The sequence below is a fragment of the Peromyscus californicus genome, unplaced genomic scaffold, assembly GCF_007827085.1.
Source record: "Peromyscus californicus insignis strain IS unplaced genomic scaffold, ASM782708v3 Scaffold_1__1_contigs__length_55948999, whole genome shotgun sequence".
Lineage (NCBI taxonomy): Eukaryota > Metazoa > Chordata > Mammalia > Rodentia > Cricetidae > Peromyscus > Peromyscus californicus.
This window is the reverse complement of record NW_026294492.1, coordinates 12,864,697-12,883,484: the sequence shown is the minus strand read 5'-3', so window position 1 is coordinate 12,883,484 and position 18,788 is coordinate 12,864,697. Positions and strand designations below refer to the sequence as shown.

General features: G+C 40.4%; 1 protein-coding gene and 1 pseudogene across 3 annotated transcripts in view; both read right to left on the bottom strand.

Moving 5' to 3' along the window:
• LOC128115346 (zinc finger protein 120-like) overlaps nucleotides 1-18,788 on the bottom strand; it is a 44,859-nt gene that overhangs the window by 20,505 nt on the left and 5,566 nt on the right. Inside the window, exons 2-3 of one of the 3 annotated variants that reach the window (XM_052745914.1) lie at nucleotides 4,874-5,000; nucleotides 4,610-4,674 (exon numbers count right to left, since the gene is read on the bottom strand). The exons of the other annotated variants lie outside the window; for them this stretch is intronic. Coding sequence (XP_052601874.1) covers nucleotides 4,610-4,674; nucleotides 4,874-5,000 — 192 coding nt within the window. Of the gene's footprint in view, nucleotides 1-4,609; nucleotides 4,675-4,873; nucleotides 5,001-18,788 lie in introns of those variants that run through there. 3 annotated transcript variants of the gene reach the window in all.
• LOC128115341 (zinc finger protein 431-like) lies at nucleotides 2,102-4,599 on the bottom strand (annotated as a pseudogene).

The window sequence follows — 18,788 nt, the reverse complement described above, 5'->3', positions numbered from 1 at the left end:
TGGAAATTCCCTACACCCAACTTTAGACATCTCCAATTCAAGATCTCTATGGAATCAATCCCCATTCCGGGAATTTCTCACAAAGAAAATCTTCCCGTTAAATCCCCTATTCTGCCTAACATTGACTAGTATCCTGCTCAGCTGTATTCTGAGCTCCAGAGTCAAAGGCAGTCTTTAAGTTCTATGTAAACACAGCTGAGAGTATCTGGCATGTAAACCACCCTGCTGTGAGCACACTGGCCTGGACGGAAAGTAGTATCAGCTGTAAACGACCCGAGCCTTGTCATGAGGCCAGGCATTTTAGTAAATTCCCAGTGTGAGAATTATACCACAGAAAGATGTGAGAGGACAAAACCCGCTTCCTCTTAATGACCTGGAAACAATGGGGGAATAGGAACAACTAAGAGAACAGTGGTCCAGTTAAAGAAAAGCCAATTTGAAAGTTTCGTTGAAAGCATTCCTTCCTGTAACAGAGCTCTGCTGCCCTCCACTCTGTCGGTTACCACTTCGCAATATGCTTCTAATACTTTCCCAGCAGAGGTGTGCATTGCTTCTCTGCTCGGTTCCGTTAGGGAGTTTCCCAGCAGAGATGATGGTTTCTTCTCACCTCTGGCACAAACTGTTGCTTCTGTGCTTCACGCAAGGAAGGGGAAACCCCTTGCAGAAATGTAACAGTCTACTGCAGCTTTAGCAAGAAGTTGTTACTTTTGCTCTGCTCCCCTTTGGGAGTTTCCCAGCAGAGGGTTCTACTGCTTCTCTGCCAGGCTCCACTAGGGAGTTTCCCGGTAGAGACTATGCTCCGTGATGGAGAAAGAAGGTCTTCACACAAAACCCATTCAAGTTATTTAAGGGAGTGGGGAACGTGGGGGGTAGTGGGGGCGTAGGGTATCTAGAAGAGTGGCTGAAAAAAAAGGCAGCTGCCAACTGAACATGCACATGGCTATGGGGCTTCTTAGGGGTGGAGTTTTTCCACTGAAAAAGATTTTCAGGGTGGGAATTGGTCTCATTTCAAACTCTGAGCTTGGACAATCTTAGAGATTGGCAGGATTTCATGTTAGGGATTGGTTGACTTTCCTGTTCAAGGATTGGTTTCATGCTACTCCTGTGTTTTTCTTTGGCTCTGGTTTCAGGACCAGTGTGTGTGTCTCACTGGCTCTGGTTTCAGCATTAGGGTCTGTTTCTTTGGCTGGCCCTTTTACCCTACACATAGGGCTTCATAAATTCACAAATTTATTTTTTCCATGAGTTTGCAGGTGTAGACAGTATTAAAATGGATTATCATAAAACTTGAACAGATTGTTGACACTGTCGATTTTTTTCTACAGAATACTGTTGTATAACTGAATGTAAGTGTGTTGACTAAACATCTAAACAAATACTTCATATTAAGGAGCCTGCAGTATTTTTCTCAGGTCCCCTAATACTATTGTAATAATCAAAGGCTTTAATGGATTGATTGCATACAAAAAGTTTATTTCTGTATAAAGAGCTTTGCAACACTGTCTACATTTATCGGGTTTCTTTGCAGTATGATGTTTTCAAATGTCTTTGAAGACTACGAGCATAGACAAAGGCTTTACCACATTGATTACATTCATAGGGTTTCTCTCCAGTATGTGCTCTTTTTTTTTTTGGGGGGGGGGTTTCGAGACAGGGTTTCTCTGTATAGCTTTGCACCTTTCCTGGAACTGACTTGGTAGCCCAGGCTGGCCTTGAACTCAGAGATCCACCTGGCTCTGCCTCCCAAGTGCTGGGATTAAAGGCATGCGCCACCAACACCCGGCCAGTATGTGTTCTTTTATGCATTTGAAGATGACCCTGTTGTCCACAGGCTTTACCACACTGATTATATTCATAGGGTTTCTATCTAGTATGGATTCTTCTATGTAATTGGAGACTGATCTGTGTAGAGAATGCTCTACCACATTGATTACAGTTATAGGGTTTCTCTCCAGTATGGGTTCTTTTATGCACTTCAAAATAACCCTGTCGTGTAAACGTTTTACCACACAGATTACATTCATAGGGTTTCTCTCCAGTATGGGTTCTTCTATGTTTTTGAAGAGAACACTGATAACCAAATGCTTTACCACATTGATTACATTCATAGGGTTTCTCTCCAGTATGTGTTTTTTTATGTCTTTGGAAACTATTGTGAAACACAAAGGCTTTACCACACTGATTACATGCATAGGGTTTCTCTCCACTATGTATTCTTTTTTTGATGCCTTCGAAGAAGAATCTGTTGGAGAAAGGCTTTACCACACTGATTACATTCATAAGATTTCTTTCCAGTGTGCGTTCTTTCATGACTTTTAAGATAATCCCGTCGTGCAAAGGCTTTACCACATTGATTACATTCATAGGGTTTCTCTCCAGTATGTGTTCTTTTATGTTTTTGAAGAGAACCATTTAGTCCAAAGGCTTTACCACACTGATTACATTTATAGGGTTTCTCTCCAGTGTGTGTTCTTCTATGTGACTTGAGACTACTCGGTGTAGAGAAGGCTTTACCACACTGATTACATTCATAGGGTTTCTCTCCAGTATGTGTTCTTTTATGCATTTGAAGATGACACTGTTGTCCACAGGCTTTCCCACATTGATTACAGTTATAGGGTTTCTCTCCAGTATGGGTTCTTTTATGCACTTGAAGATAACCCTTTCGTGTAAAGGCTTTACCACACTGATTACATTCATACGGTTTCTCTCCAGTATGTGTTCTTTTATGCATTTGAAGAGAACCATGATATCCAAATGCTTTACCACATTGATTACATTCATAGGGTTTCTCTCCAGTATGTGTTCTTTTATGTTTTTGAAGAGAACCATTTAGTGCAAAGGCTTTACCACACTGATTACATTTATAGGGTTTCTCTCCAGTGTGTGTTCTTCTATGTGACTTGAGACTACTTGGTATAGAGAAGGCTTTACCACACTGATTACATTCATAGTGTTTCTCTCCAGTATGTGTTCTTTTATGCATTTGAAGAGAACGCTGATATCCAAATGCTTTACCACATTGATTACATTCATAGGGTTTCTCTCCAGTGTGTGTTCTTTTATGTTTTTGAAGAGAATCATTTAGTGCAAAGGCTTTAACACACATATTACATTTATAGGGTTTCTCTCCAGTGTGTGTTCTTCTATGTGACTTGAAACTACTTAGTATAGAGAAGGCTTTACCACACTGATTACATTCATAGTGTTTCTCTCCAGTATGTGTTCTTTTATGTATTTCAAGATAACCCTGTTGTATAAAGGCTTTACCACATTGATTACATTCATAGAGTTTCTCTCCAATATGTGTTCTTTTATGTCTTTGAAGACTACTGGAACATACAAAGGCTTTAGCACACTGATTACATTCATAGAGTTTCTCTCCAGTATGTGTTCTTCCATGCTTTTGAAGATCACTGTCGTATGCAAAGACTTCTTCATGACTTCTTTCATGCCTGCAAAGAAAATCAGCACATGTAAAAGCTTTAGCACATTCAGTACACTATTGAATCTTTACATCTGTATGAACTGATTTTGCAGTTTGGTCCAACTGTAAAGAGGAATCACATCTTAAGGGTTTAATCACAGAGTTTGCACTCATGTTTTTTCCCTTCATGAAGGGTTGTTTTGCATCTTTGAAGATACCTATGATGTTAAGATCCTTTCTTACAAGGTTCACATATACAGAATCTTTTTTTCTGTATGATTTTTCATATATATCAAGAGAACTGGAAACCGCAGAGCTTTACCATGTTTCCTGCAATCATAAATTTTTCTATAACTGTGAATCATACTACATGTGCTAAGTAAAATAGGACAGAGAAGTATTTACACATATACCCCTAGTACTCATAGGGCTTTTCTGCAGTTGTTACTCTTTTGATGTATTAACAATAAACCTGGAAAACCAATTACTTGTATACTTGAATCAAATCCAGCAAGTGTACTCAACATAGGCACTCCTACATATCTGCTAATTGTTCTGAGAGAGAAGTATGTTACGTCTTTCCTTAACCCTATGCTCATATGTCTTGTATCTAGAGTGACATATGACATTCCTAGTAAAGGAAGAATAACAACTAAAAGGGTTTCCACACTGAATTCACAGCGTGTGACTTTCTGTTCTCCATAGACATGTGATATAGGGATTAACGTTTCTCTCCCACAATTGCCCCTTGACCCTTGACTCTAAGTGCACCTCCCACTAAACTTCGTAGTAACAAATTCATGAGCAGCACTAGCTTTACTATGCACTCTTTGCTTATTAGAGGGTTTTGGAAATATACTAGTGACCTCTTCAGTGTGTATACCTTTTATAAGATGAGTAGTATGAAGTAAATGGATTGACAGTTTCTACAGCATAGCTCTCAGGGTACAATGAATCAAATGGTGATATCAATTAAGGCATTGTTTTTTGTGTTCTTTCTTAAAAGATTGTCTCGCAAATGCAATTCACCTGCCTGAAATTGAGGTATATGGTTTTGGGAGAATTTAATAGTCATTAATGCACTTTAAGCTGTGCTTATTTACACTGTTGCTTTTGTTTAAAACTTCCACAACACATTGCAGTTTCTTCACAGGAATATTTGTATCAGCTTGCAGATGCAAATTACCTTTCATGCTTTCTAGAACTTTGATGGTGTTCTTCAACATTATGGTCTTCCCAATTGTATCCTAAAATATAGTACCAGAAAATGTATGGTTTATTATTGAAAATTGGACAAAATTTAACTTAATATCTTCATTGAACCTTAGAACCATGCCTGAATTATTCATCTCATTCTTCTTCTTTCTCAATCAAACAACAGAAGAGCATCACTAACCAAGGAACAGTTCTCCCCTATTTTAAGCATGAAGGAAAATTCAGTCTTACCTATAGCAGTGAGGTTCCTGTAAGTCTCCAGCATCACATCTTTGTAGAGAGTCTTCTGGGAAGGATCCAGCAAAGTCCACTCTTCCCAAGTGAAGTCAACATGCACATCATCATAGGTCACTGTATTCTAAAATATCCCATTCAAGTGTACAACAGAAAGTATGATACTGATGACATTGCAAATGTATACTTCTTTTTTTTTTTTTTTTTTTTTTTTTTTTTTTTTTTTTTTTTTTTGGTTTTTCGAGACAGGGTTTCTCTGTGTAGCTTTGCGCCTTTCCTGGGACTCACTTGGTAGCCCAGGCTGGCCTCGAACTCACAGAGATCCGCCTGGCTCTGCCTCCCGAGTGCTGGGATTAAAGGCGTGCGCCACCACCGCCCGGCGCAAATGTATACTTCTTTAACAACACAGTCATATAATTCTGGTGCTCCCCATACTCATTCCATGACAGACATACATACAACAAGTCACTTAAAAAAGGAAACTGAATAGGAGGTTCACCTCTGCCATTTCCATATCCTATGAATGGGATATCACCTTACAAGAGAAATGCCTGTTAACAAACATAGAGAGACAAGTAACCAAATCAACAGTGGGAAACAATGAGAGAAATTGTATGAACGGTTACTAACTACAAACAAGAAACCTTGTGATTGATTTATTGTGTACCCTAATAAACTTATCTGAGGGTCAGAGAACAGAACAGCCACTAGATTGGACATAGAGGCCAGAAAATAGTGCCACACAGGTCTTTATTCCTATCACTTGGAAGGCAAAAATCCATCTGGATCTCTGGGAGTGCAAGGTCACACTGGAAACAGCAATAATGACACACACACCTTAATCTCAGCACTTGAGATCCTATGTCTTTGCTTGGGAAAGACATATGCCTCTAATCCCAGGAAGTGATGGCAGGAAGCAGAAAGGTATATAAGGCATGAGGACCAGGAACTAGAGGCTCTTAAGCTTTTAGCAGCAGTTGATCCATTTGGATGAAGACTCAGAGGCTTCCAGTTTGAGGAAACAGGATTGGCTAAGAAGTTGGCAAGGTGAGGTTAAGCAGTGGCTGGTTCTGCTTCTCTCTGATCTTTTAGCGTTCACCTCAATACCTGGCTCTGGGTTTGTTTTTAATTAATAAGACCATTGAAGATGTGTGTTACATGACTAAGATGGGCAAGCTGGGTACATTGCCTCATACCTTTAACTTCAGCACTCAAAAGGCAGAAGCAGGCATGTATGCCTCTTGTAAAATGCTAGCCTACTCTATGCAATTGCTTCCAGGACAGACAGAAGTAGACATTATGATATTGTCTCCCATGCAAAAATTAGTCAAACAAAGAAAAAAGGTAGATAGAACTCAGAGCAAGAAAAGGAGGGAGCCGGGCGGTGGTGGCGCATGCCTTTAATCCTAGCACTCAGGAGGCAGAGGCAGGCGGATCTCTATGAGTTCGAGGCCAGCCTGGTCTACAGAGTGAGATCCAGGAAAAGCGCAAAGCTACACAGAGAAACCCTGTCTCGGGAAAAAAAAAAAAGAAAGAAAAGGAGGGGACAACAGTCTAACCACCCCACTGCACAGCAAGCCATGGACTAAGTAGTAAAGGATGGTATACAGAATAGAGAAAGATACAAGCCCAGAGGCAAAAGGTAGATTGGATAGTTTAAGTTAAACAAAACTGGCTAAAACAAGCCAAGCTAAGGCTGGACATTCATAATAATAAAAAAAACGCTGTGTAGTTTTGGGTAGCTGGGTGATGGGCCCCCCAAAATAATAAACAGCAAAAGAGTTAAGAGCAAGAATGATAACATCCAACAACATTTTGGCCTACCAAAGTGAGGTTCAAATTTCAAGGCTCCTTTAGGAGTTTCTGCCTTACAGCAAGCACTTGCACAGTCGGTACATTGAAAAAAACAAAAACAAAGACTTTAGGCTTGGCTTTCATGACTTGTGAAATGGGCAGAGCCAGCCACAGAAGCTAGAGGCAGAGCTAGTCTGCTCACATGGTTAAAAAAGGCTAAATGACATGAAGTAAAAAATACAAAACAAACAAACAAACAAAAACAAAAACCCACAACCTGTAAACAGGTTCCAGTATGTTTTTTACAATGTGTGTAAGCTTAAGAAAGAAAAGAAAATGAATAGAGACAGTCATAGAGAGAAGTAAATGGATTAAAAATAATAAAGTAAAAGAGGGTTTAAAGGGACACTAAAAGCAATATAAAGAAAATGCACATACACAGGGAGTCTAGATCTTATATATGATTGTGCTGATTTTGAATTTTTTGAATGCTGATGAGCAAACAACTGTTGGTGCCTGACATGGAATTGTGAACAGGATTGCAAAATTGAACCAACCTAGATACTTTAGGGCTATCTTAACTTTTAAATGGAACTCAAAAAATATAACTGTCAAGTGAAAAATCAAAAATGCTCTGAAAAACAGTTTTTTGCTTTGTTTATTATCACCGGAAACAAGGTGCTGTGGATTCTTTCCAGGTTGATATGCATCAGATTTGATCAGGGGAGACCTCCAGAATCTTAACCGGTGATCTGTACCAACAAAGATTACAGCTGGTCTTCCCAGGATTTGGCCATTATCTCAAATTTTCTCTGGGACACTAAAGACAAGAGGCAGCAGTTTGGAGAACATGATGCCTACATTCTCAAAAGAGGTGTGGGAGTTATGGACATGTATTACCATTTAGGGGAATATGGGAAGATAAGATTTAAAAAAAACACTATTGACCTCAGAAATCTTGCATTGGTATATTCATACAAATTTAAACTTAATTTTGTTATACTGTATATATGTTTCTAGTTTGGAGCACTGTGCTTATGCAGCTCATTTAAAAATGCAATGTATAATTAAGAAATGAGGCGGTGGTGGAGCACGCCTTTAATCCCAGCACTTGGGAGGCAGAGCCAGGAGGATCTCTGTGAGTTTGAGGCCAGTCTGGGCTACCAAGTGAGTTCCAGGAAAGGCACAAAGCTACACAGAGAAAACTTGTCTCGGAAAAAAAAAAAAAAAAGAAATGAGATTAGTAGTTAATCTACAATAATCAAATTTGTAATCATATTAGTTATTTTTCAAGGTTAAATAGGTATATTTCAGATAGATGAATGGTTTTCAAACACTTCAAAGACCTAAAGAATATGGTACTTAAAATGTTTTGTTAACATAAAGTTTTTTATGACAATGAGACACATCTGCTCCTGGCAGGACCACTTCACTTCATAGGATGATGGGCATTGAAAAAACTCCATAGAGGTTTTCTTTCATTGTGGCAAGGTTAGCCATTTGGGCAAGAAACTGCTTAAGCCTTAACTGCTTGACAGTGTGCTGTGCAGACTGGACATGCAGCACCCACAGGAAAGTGACTGCTGAAATTTCCCAATACAAGGCAGGACAGTCCTTTCAATTTCTAGCTTCATGAAATGTCTGCCAGATACTCTGGACTTGTAGGCTGAAGATGAATGCCCAAATGTGGCAGAGAAACTTTGGGTGACTTTCCAGACAGATGCCTCTATTGTTAGGTAATATTAATCACATCTGCAATCTTTGATGGAGTTAAAGACAAAAGAATTAGAATTTCAGATTTACATTATGATAGAAAGTAAATTAAGTATTAAACTTTAGAGTCACTAAGATGTGATTGGTGATGGAGTGTTTTCTATGAATTTGCTAAATAAAAATGAACTGAATATTGTAATTGTAATTCTTATTTGATAGCATTTTTTATATACAGTTTTACTATGTCAAAGTTAAAACCTTTCATTTCTGTTTAGACAAAAATGGGGAAATATTGTGAAATATTTTAAGGTTACCTGTTTATGCTGTAGAACATTTGTTTTAATGATGCAAAGAGGTGTTAGTTTTTTTTATGTTACATTTGTTTAACGCTGTGAAGCTGTCACACTTTGCCTGTCTGAAATGCCCAGTTGGTTTAATAAAGAGCCGAACATCCAATGGCTTGGCAGGAAAGGATGGGTGGGGCTCGCAGGCAGAAATATGTGGGAGAATAAATCTGGGAGGGAAGAAAGGAAGGGGGAGCAAAAGAGGGAGAGAACACCAGGGGCTAGCCAGTCAGCTACTCAGCAAGGCATGGAGTAAAAAGAAAGGCACACAGAATAGGGAAAGATAAAAGCTCAGAAGCAAAAAGTAGATGTGCTAATTTAAGACGGCTAGAAACAAGCCAAGACTGTGCATTTATAAGAAAGAATAAATGTTCATGTATGTAATTTATTTGGGGAGCTTGGTGGCAGGCCCACAAAAGAGTAAAAAAAAATAAAAAAATAACAACCCATAACACCAGGTTAATCCCCAGAGCTTTATGGAATGAACACTCTCACAGTCTCCTCACTGGTTTTCTGACTCTTGCCAAACAGAGATGCCTGTAACGATGCTGAACTGGTAGCCTGTTACTGTACGGCTAAGAATCCGTGCCCTTAAATTTTGATTCTTTCTTGTTTTCAGGACCAGCACGTGATAGGTGATTCTGCAAAATTTGGCTTCTTAATTGGGATGGGCACTAACACACTTGGACCACAGGTGCAGCAGGTTTTATATCAAGTTGCTTCCTGGGAGGGACTAGAAGTCACGTTGCTTACTCCTTCCATAAATTAAAGATTTAGTTGGATGGGGTCTTACCCTTAGGGTACCTTGCTAGGTTTCCATTCCAGAGCAAGAGCCTTCTCTATAAAGGTGATAAACTCCTTGAAAATTCCTGACTGTTGTAGCACTTGACTGCCATTTGAAACTACCTTTTCATTTTCCTTTATTTCTACCTGACATTATTTTTTTCTACTGTAGGCCTGAATGAGTCACCAGTAATAACCAACCACCAGATTCAATGTTCCATTTAAGAAATTAGCCCATAATGTTTTAATTCTGCCTTACTAAATTTCCAGGGTATAGGCAGAATAAGAACAAAATTGGAGCCAAAACACCACACAAATGACCTCCAGCTTAATTTTTTATGGAGTCTCAATTTCTGACTGAAATCCTGTGATCTCAACCTCCACTTTCTGCCATTACTCTAAACATTCCCATCTTCCTGGACCTACAAGAACAGGCAATTAAGTTCTGTGTACAACTTTCTATGGCTTTTGCTACCTAAAGTCCTGATATCTTCCACATTCCTCCAAAAGACAACATCCCAGGTTCTACCTAGCAACAACATCATGTTTCCTGTTCCATTTTTTGTTCTAATGTGATTTTATGCTGCTGTGATTAAAACCTCTAACCAAAAGCATCTCAGGCAATGAACAGGTTTATTTGGCTGATTATGTCAGATCACATGCCACCATTTTGGGAGGTTAGGATAGAAATTCAAGCTAACAATTAAAGGCAAAACCCTTGGGCAAAGATTGTTTCCTGGCTTTATCTCTTGCCCAGTCATTGTCTCAAGCTCAGATAGCTCTCTTTTCAGTCTAGGCCCACTTTCTTGGAGATAATTCCACCCTCAGTGGAGGAGCCTTCCCACATCAGCCTTCCCACATCAATCAACACAGACTCTCACAGACACAGCAGCTTCTGGCTATTATGAATAATGCCACTATGGAAATAGTTGAGCAAGTGTCCTTGTGGTAGAATTGAAAAACATCTTTTGGGTACATGCCCAAGAGTGGTATAGCTAGGTCTTGAGGGAGATTGACTCCCAATTCTCCGAGGATTGCATATTGATTTCCACAGTTGTACAGGTTTGCACTTGCAACAACAATGAATCCCTTTGCTCCATGTCCTTGCCAGCAGTAGATGTCACCTGTGTTACTGATCTTAACCATTCTGACAGGTAAAAGATGAAATCCCGGCCGGGCGGTGGTGGCGCACGCCTTTAATCCCAGCACTCGGGAGGCAGAGGCAGGCGGATCTCTGTGAGTTCGAGGCCAGCCTGGGCTACCAAGTGAGTCCCAGGAGAGGCGCAAAGCTACACAGAGAAACCCTGTCTCGAAAAACCAAAAAAAAAAAATGAAATCCCAAAGTAGTTTTCATAGGCATTTCCTTGATGGCTAAGGACGGTGAACATTTCTTCAAGTGTTTCTCAGCCACTTTACATTCCTCTACTGAGAATTCTATTTAGAGGTGTACCCCATTTTAATTGGATTCTTTTGTTTGTTGTTGTCTAGTTTCTAGAGTTCTTTATTATCCTGTTTGAGGCAACCCAGAAGCACATGGACAAACATGGTAAGTACTCACTTATAAGGAGATAGTAGTAGTTAAGTAAAGCACAGTCACAGTCATCACAATTAATCACAGTACAATCCATACATGCAAAGAGGCTAAGTAACAAGAATGTCTCTAGGGGAGGGTGCATGGCTCTCCCTGGGAAGAGGAAATAGAATATATTTTGTGGGTGTACTGGAGGCAGGTTGGGGGAACAGGAAGGATCAGGTGAGAAAGGAAGGGACAAAGGAAGAGAAGAATGGGATAGATGGCTGGAATAGGGGAGCTTTCAGCGCAGGGTTTTGGTAACAGTGAGTGCAAAGTTCCTGGAACCAAGAAGGATGACCCTCTTGAGGACTCCTAGCAATCAAGAATATGAAGGCTGAACCAGCCAACATCTGTAACCACATAAGACTCCCAATGGTGGGGCTAGGACACCAAGCCAACTATAAACCTTTGACCCATATTTGTCCTGCCTGCAAGACATGCTGGGGCAATGGTGGCTCAAGCTTCTGTAATGGCCAACCGATGGCTGGTCTAACTTTAAGCCCAAGCTGCGAGGAAAAAAAACCCATGCCTGATACTGTGTTCCTGACCAGGAACCAGAACTTCAATGGCTCAGAGAACTAGGAGAGAACCAAATACAACTCACCAAGGGAGAAAAAGTGAGATGATTTGTAAATATTTTCTGCTATAATCATATATATTGGTGCCTACCCCAGTTGTCATCAGAGAGGCTTCTTCTGTCACCTGATGGGAACACATGCACAGATTCCCTACTCAAATATTAGCTTGAGCTCTAGGAATCCTGTGGAAGGAAGGGGTGAGGATTTTAGGAGCCAGAGGTGTTGAGGAAACCAGAACATGGCCCAAAGAATCAACTAAGCAGGGCTCATAAGGGCCTCAGAGAAACTGAAGTGGCAATCATGGAGCCTGCAAGGCTGTGTGCCAGATCCTCTGCATACATGCTATGGTTGTTTAGCTTGGGGTGTTTGTGGGACTCGTAACTGTTGGAGTCATGGTATCTCTTGACTTTTTTGCCTGTTCTTGTGACCCTTTTCTCCTTATTGGGTTACCTTGTCCAGCCTTGATATAAGGGTTTGTGGCTAGTCTTATTGTACCTTGTTATGATGTGTTTGGTTGATATCCTTGGGAGGTCTGCTTTTCTCTGAAGGGAAACAGCACCTGGGGGAATGGTGATTGGAGGGGGCAGCTAGAAGGTGTGGTGGAAGAGGAGGCTGCTGTCAGGATGTATTGTATGAGAGAAGAATCAATATAAATAAAAACGAAAAAAACGAAAATGCATTTAGTCTAACTTCAATGATGCTCATAATCTGTAATAGCCCAAACAGAGCAAATGTCCCAAGTCTCTTCTGACACTCAAGACAATCTCTTAACTGTCACATCTTGTAAAATCAAGAAACAAATTAAGGATTTCCAACATACAATGGCACAGGATATGCTCTCATTCTGAAAAAGAAGAATATGGCCATGTTCCAGCCTCCACCTCAGGCAGATATTCTCTGCTGATATGCACGTCAAACCAGTCAGAAGAACAGGTAAGCAGGGCACCAGCCCAAAAACTTCCACACACCTTACATCCTCACAGACACAATCCCCCACCAACTCTACAGCTGTTACCCCCAAATCCATGTTCCCACTCCCAAATGGGATGGATATCGTCTGCTCAAGTACAGGTCACACCAGCCACAAGGCCAAGTAGGCAAACTGAGGTGAAGACTCCCTGCTGGACCAAAGGCCATGCCATTAATCAGAATTCCACAAAGGCAGCTCACCTACAGTCCTCCTCCATTCTTTCAATAACCCCAACACTATCCTCAATCCCACTTCCTTCCTCATCTGTGTCGAAGGTTACAACTTAGGTGGAGACCCCTTGCTCAGACAAAGGACACATCATCTGAAGAATTCCACCTGCCTACAAATCTCCCCCACTCTCTCAGTGTCCCCTTAACACAATCCCCAAGTTCCCTCCCCTCTCCTCTCGTTTCAGCCCAGAACTTGGGCAGATACTCCATGCTGGAACAAAGGCCACACCTAATGCCAGACTTATATCCCCCAAATTGGGGTGACAACCCATGTTCAACCATGGGACACACAGACCAGAAGACCAGAGCAAATAGACACCAAGGAACAAAACTCTCATCCAAAAAGGTTAAACTGAGAAATTGGCACCTAGACAAAAAAAAAAAAAAAAAAAAAAAATCACTGCAAACCCAGATACCTGGACCCCAGCATAAGAACACAATCAACACCAGTCAGAGCAATGTGTCCCCACCAGATTCCAGCTATCCTACCACAGCAAACCCTGAATATTCCAACACAGTTGAAGCCCAGGAGATTGAAGTCCAACTTTATAAAGATGATAGAAGTCCGTAAAGTGAAAGTGAATAAATCCCTTAAGGAAAGCAAGGAGAGGAAAAATGAAATATTAGAGAAAATTATCAAATCCCTTAAAGAAACAAACAAACAATTGAAGAAAATGAATGAATCTGTTCAAGACATGAAAATGGAAATAAAATTTTTCAATTTAAAAAAATACAAACTGAGCCGGGCGGTGGTGGCGCACGCCTTTAATCCCAGCACTCGGGAGGCAGAGCCAGGTGGATCTCTGTGAGTTCGAGGCCAGCCTGGGCTACCAAGTGAGTTCCAGGAGAGGCGCAAAGCTACACAGAGAAACCCTGTCTCGAAAAACCAAAAAAAAAAAAAAAAAACAAACTGAAGGAATTCTGGATACGAAAATCTAGGTAACTGAACAGGACCTACAGAGGCAAGCTTCACCAAAAGAATATAATTCATGGAACAGAGAACTTCAAGCTTTGAAGATATGATAGAAAAAAATTGATAAATTGATCAAAGAAAATGTTAAATCTAAAATTTCCCTGAACTATCACATCCAGGAAATCTGGAACACTATGAAAAGACCCAAACTAAGAATAACAGGAATAGAAGGAGAAGAATATCAGCTCAGAAAATATTTTCAAACAAATTCACAGTTGAAAATTTTCCTATCTTAAAGAAGGACACAGGAAAATACAACCCACAGAATCACCTAAGCAGGTTTCATAGGGGCTCACTGAAACTGAGACAGCAATCACGGAAACTACAGGGGTCTGCACCAAGTCCTCTGCACATATGTTATGGTTGTGTAGTTTGGTGTTTTTGTGGGATTCCTAACAGTGGGAGTTGGGGGTGTCTCTGACTCTTTTGCCTGCTCTTAGGACCCCTTTTCTCCTACTGGGTTGCCTCATCCAGCCTTGATATGAGGGTCTGTGCCTAGTTTCATTGTATCTTGCTATGCAGGGTTGTGTTGTTATCCCTGGGATATCTGCTCTATTCTGAAGAGAAATGGAGGAGGAGCAGTTCTGGTGGAGAGTGGAGCAGTGGAGAGGACTGGGAAAAGAGGAAGGAGGGGAACTGAAGTCAGGATGTATTGTGTGAGAGAAGAAGGATTCTTTTTTTTTTTTTTTTTGGTTTTTCGAGACAGGGTTTCTCTGTGTAGTTTTGGAGCCTGTCCTGGATCTCTTTCTATAGACCAGGCTGGCCTCAAACTCAGAGATCCACCTGCCTCTGCCTCCTGAGTGCTGGGATGAAGGCATGAGCCACCACTGCCCAGAGAAGAAGAAATTAAAAAAAAAAAAAAGTAATGTGCACACAGTGAGGAAAGATTGGACCAAGTCAAGACTAAAACTCAGCAGGGCAAACAACAAACCCTGCAGCTCCATCTCAGATAAGTGGGGCTTCATTCTTCAAGGTCTTCTATAGCTCTGTCCCTGAAAATGTTCATACATGTCTCTCCTTTCCTATTTCCACTCCCTGTTTGCAGCTCGCCATGGCAGATGTCCCATGATTTGGGTATTTCAACATCCTATCATCTCAAAATACAACACTGCCTTCATCTTCACAGCTTCATGGAATGAGCTCTCAGTCTCCTTACTGGGGTTCTGACTCTGCCAAACATAGAAGCGTGCAACAGTGCTGAAGTAAAATCACAGGGGAAGAATCTATGATCTATACATTTTGCATCTTTGTAGTTTCTAGAACCAGATCATCATAGGTTATTCCAGCCCCCCAAAATTTGGCTTCTAAGTAGTGCTTTATGCTACCACCTTGGACCAGATTTGCTGCATGTTCTGTAGGATGTTGCTCCTTAGGATTAGGAATCAAGTTGCCTATTCCTTGAATAAACTGAATGCTGAGATGGATAGTCTTATCTTTAGGGTACCTTCTTAGGCTTCAAATGCGGAGAGGGGCCTTCTCTTTAATGGTGCTTAACATCTTGAAATTTTCTGCCTCTGTTTCACCATAGGACTGCCATGTGCACTGTTTTTTTCTAAGAAGCTGACTTTAATTTCTTTCTGAACTACTTGTTTCTTTTCCATTGTAGACCTAGAAATCAGCCAATAACTTTTTAATTCTGCCTTACTCAATTTCTCAGATAATGAACAAAATAGGAATGATTTGGCACAAAATATCATACAAGTGACCTTTATCTGAATTTTTCATGGAGTGTTTCCCACTGAAATCCTATGACCTTAAGCTCCACTGTCTGCATTACTTTCAACACTCTCAGATTCCTAGTCTTACAAGAATAGCTGATTAAGTTCTGTGTGCAGTTTTCTATGGCTTTTGTCATCTAAAGTCCTAATATCTTCCACATTCCTCCAAAGACAAAATTCCCATGTTCTACATAGCAATACGATCACTTTTGGTACCATATGTTTTTCTTTCTTGTTTCTCACTGCGATTAAATTCTCTAACCAAAAGCATCTCAGGTAATGAACAGGTTTATCTGGCTTACTTTTCCAGATCACGACCCACAATTGTGGGAGCTTAGGATAGAAACTCAAGCTAGGAACTGAAGACAAAAACCACAGGGAAACACTGTCATTGCTTCCTGGCTTGCTTTCTTGCCTGGTCACTGTCTTGTGCTCAGCTAGCTCTCTTATCCATCTCAGGCCCACTTGCTTAGGGTATTGCAACCTCAGTGGAAGAGCCTTCCACACCAATCATCAATCAGCACAATTTCGCACAAACACAGTAACTGGCGATTCTGATCTGGCCATAGCCTCTAATAATATTTGCTCAGATGAGTGTAGGCTACATCATGTTGACAGCTGAAGCCAATTAAGACAAAGAGACAAAAATAATATATGAGAAGATTTTAAAAACACAAAATCTGCCGGGCGGTGGTGGCGCACGCCTTTAATCCCAGCACTCGGGAGGCAGAGCCAGGCGGATCTCTGTGAGTTCGAGGCCAGCCTGGGCTACCAAGTGAGTTCCAGGAGAGGCGCAAAGCTACACAGAGAAACCCTGTCTTGAAAAAACTAAAAAAAAAAAAAAAACACAAAATCTATATATTAACCATATTAATCACTTAAGCATCAAAAACACAAAAATGAAGATGTTAACAGTTGGAAAACAGATATATCAAGAAATGAGGAGAAGCAAGAAGATCAAGAAGAGGAATCTAAAACCATCTCTCCACAGGAAGTTCCCAAACCAACAAAAACCAGGGAGCTCAGAAGAAATTTTCTGAACACAAAATTGGTGAAGGTCCATCATTTCTCAGAAAATGAATTTAATGAGATTACAATTAATAAAATTAACAACATGGATGGTACCACTTACAACAAGGCAGCAAGACAGATTTACAATATATACTAGGGTCCCGTAAACAAGAACGACAAGATTCTAATCAAAATCAAACTTCAAGAACTCACTGGCTATCATTCATCCTGTTTCTCTCCTTGGCCAAAAATAGAAAATGAGTTGAGTGAGGAGAGCTTTTCTGCCAAAATAAGAGAGATTCACTTGGAACCTTCTAAGTTTTAACTTTATACAAAATGGTTTTGACTACTAAAAGGATCTCATGCTCTTATGGTCAAGAGAAGGAAGTCTGTTAGGATCACTTAGACAGCATTTTGTTTCCTGTGATTGATGATTGCCTGCAAGTCTGCATCAGAGTGAGGAAATGAAAACTTTTTAAAACAAAATGCAAGATAACAGATTTTTAAAGAATCAGTGTATGTCTTTAGCAACTTGTTTTACTCTAATTACTTTGTAAGTCACAGTACTTTTTAAAACAAGTTTATTGCTATTTTTTGCACATGTTTGTGCATGAGAGAGAATGTCTTATATATATACAGGTGACATACAAAAAGAAGCTGTTAGATCCCTTGGATCTGAAACAGTAGATAATTATGAGCCTCCCAATCTGAGTGTTGGTATCTGAATTAAAGTCATCCCCCAAAACAATATATGCTGAGCCACCTGCCAAGACCCATAATGCCTTTTATCTAATAAACCTAAAGTTTTTCATAGATTAACAACAATAAGAACAACAAAACCTAAATAAATAAAGAAGTAAAGAAATGAACCTTGGGAACATACTGCATCAAAACTAAGATGCTGTGTATGGTAAATTTGTACCATAAAATGAATACCATCCAATGATCCCAACAATTTATAACAGGAAGGCTGATTACAAAGCTACAATCACAGTGGAAACACCCACAAGGCTCAATGGGATTGTGAAAAAACAGTACACAGACTGACATAATATGACTTCTATACTTACCACATAGATACAAAAATCAAGAAGGGGTACAATGTTTGTGAGCAATAAAAGGGGATGGAGAGAAAAAGCCAAGAATACAGGCAGGAAAATATACACAACTTTTCATCAAAAGACAAAAATTCAGTCAGGAAAAGTGTGATCTTGACCAATGTTACCCAGCTACCTATGACTCAATGTGCATAGAAATTAAATAAACACAGACTTCACAGCTTTCACAAAATTAACTCAAAGTGACCCTTACACTGTTGTTTCTGAAAATCCAGCTACTGATACTTCTTTCAAAGACAGAAGCCCCATGCTCTAGAGCTCTCTCTGCAAATGGAGGTGATCTCCTGCTATGGCTCTGCAGCCCCTTATGCCCCCTTGTGGTTTCAGGTAAACCCAGCCCCACTGATGCCAAATCCCAAAACAACATGGACGAATAATTTAAAACCTGCTTCCTGCCACATGGATTAGGGCACAAGATGTGAATTCTGCCCCATCTACCTGCCCAACACCATGCACAACTGAGAAATCTCTGCTGATCAGAAACTCCTTTTGTTCCCTAGAACTAAACTTCACTGTAGCAAACCATTGCAGCAGAAAGTGAGAATTCTAAACACATATTGCTTAAAGATGATCCACATCACCATCTCTCTACCATTTTCTAAACCATATGTAACATATATAACACAAACCTGAAGATGAATGCCATATTCAGAACTTCTAAAAGCCAGACCATCAGTTTCCAATCTGTCTTCCCACTGAACACCAAAAGCAGTGCCCTTGTGTGCACACTAGACAGTGATATTACCAGCATTATGTCCTTCCATGCCAGGGCTGCAGTCTCCCCCCTCCCCAGGAAGTTCAGACACGGGAAGGCTCAGAGGACAAAGGCCACTGCCAGGTCACCACATGGACTAACAGAACCACAGTCTTGCTCATGATCCATCCAAATTCCAGCAGAAATGACAGCACAGCAGACTTGCTGTGACTACCCTACACTCACCATGGCATGGCTTGTGGTCTTCCTTACAATTCCCTACAGTGGAAGCAGAGGAGAATCCCAAAAAGTACCTGAAAGCTACCTACTGCTGGTACTCCTGATTGATAAGCCTCTCCAGAGTCCCTCATTGGCTAGGGCAACCCAGTTGGGCTATAAAATAATATTAATTG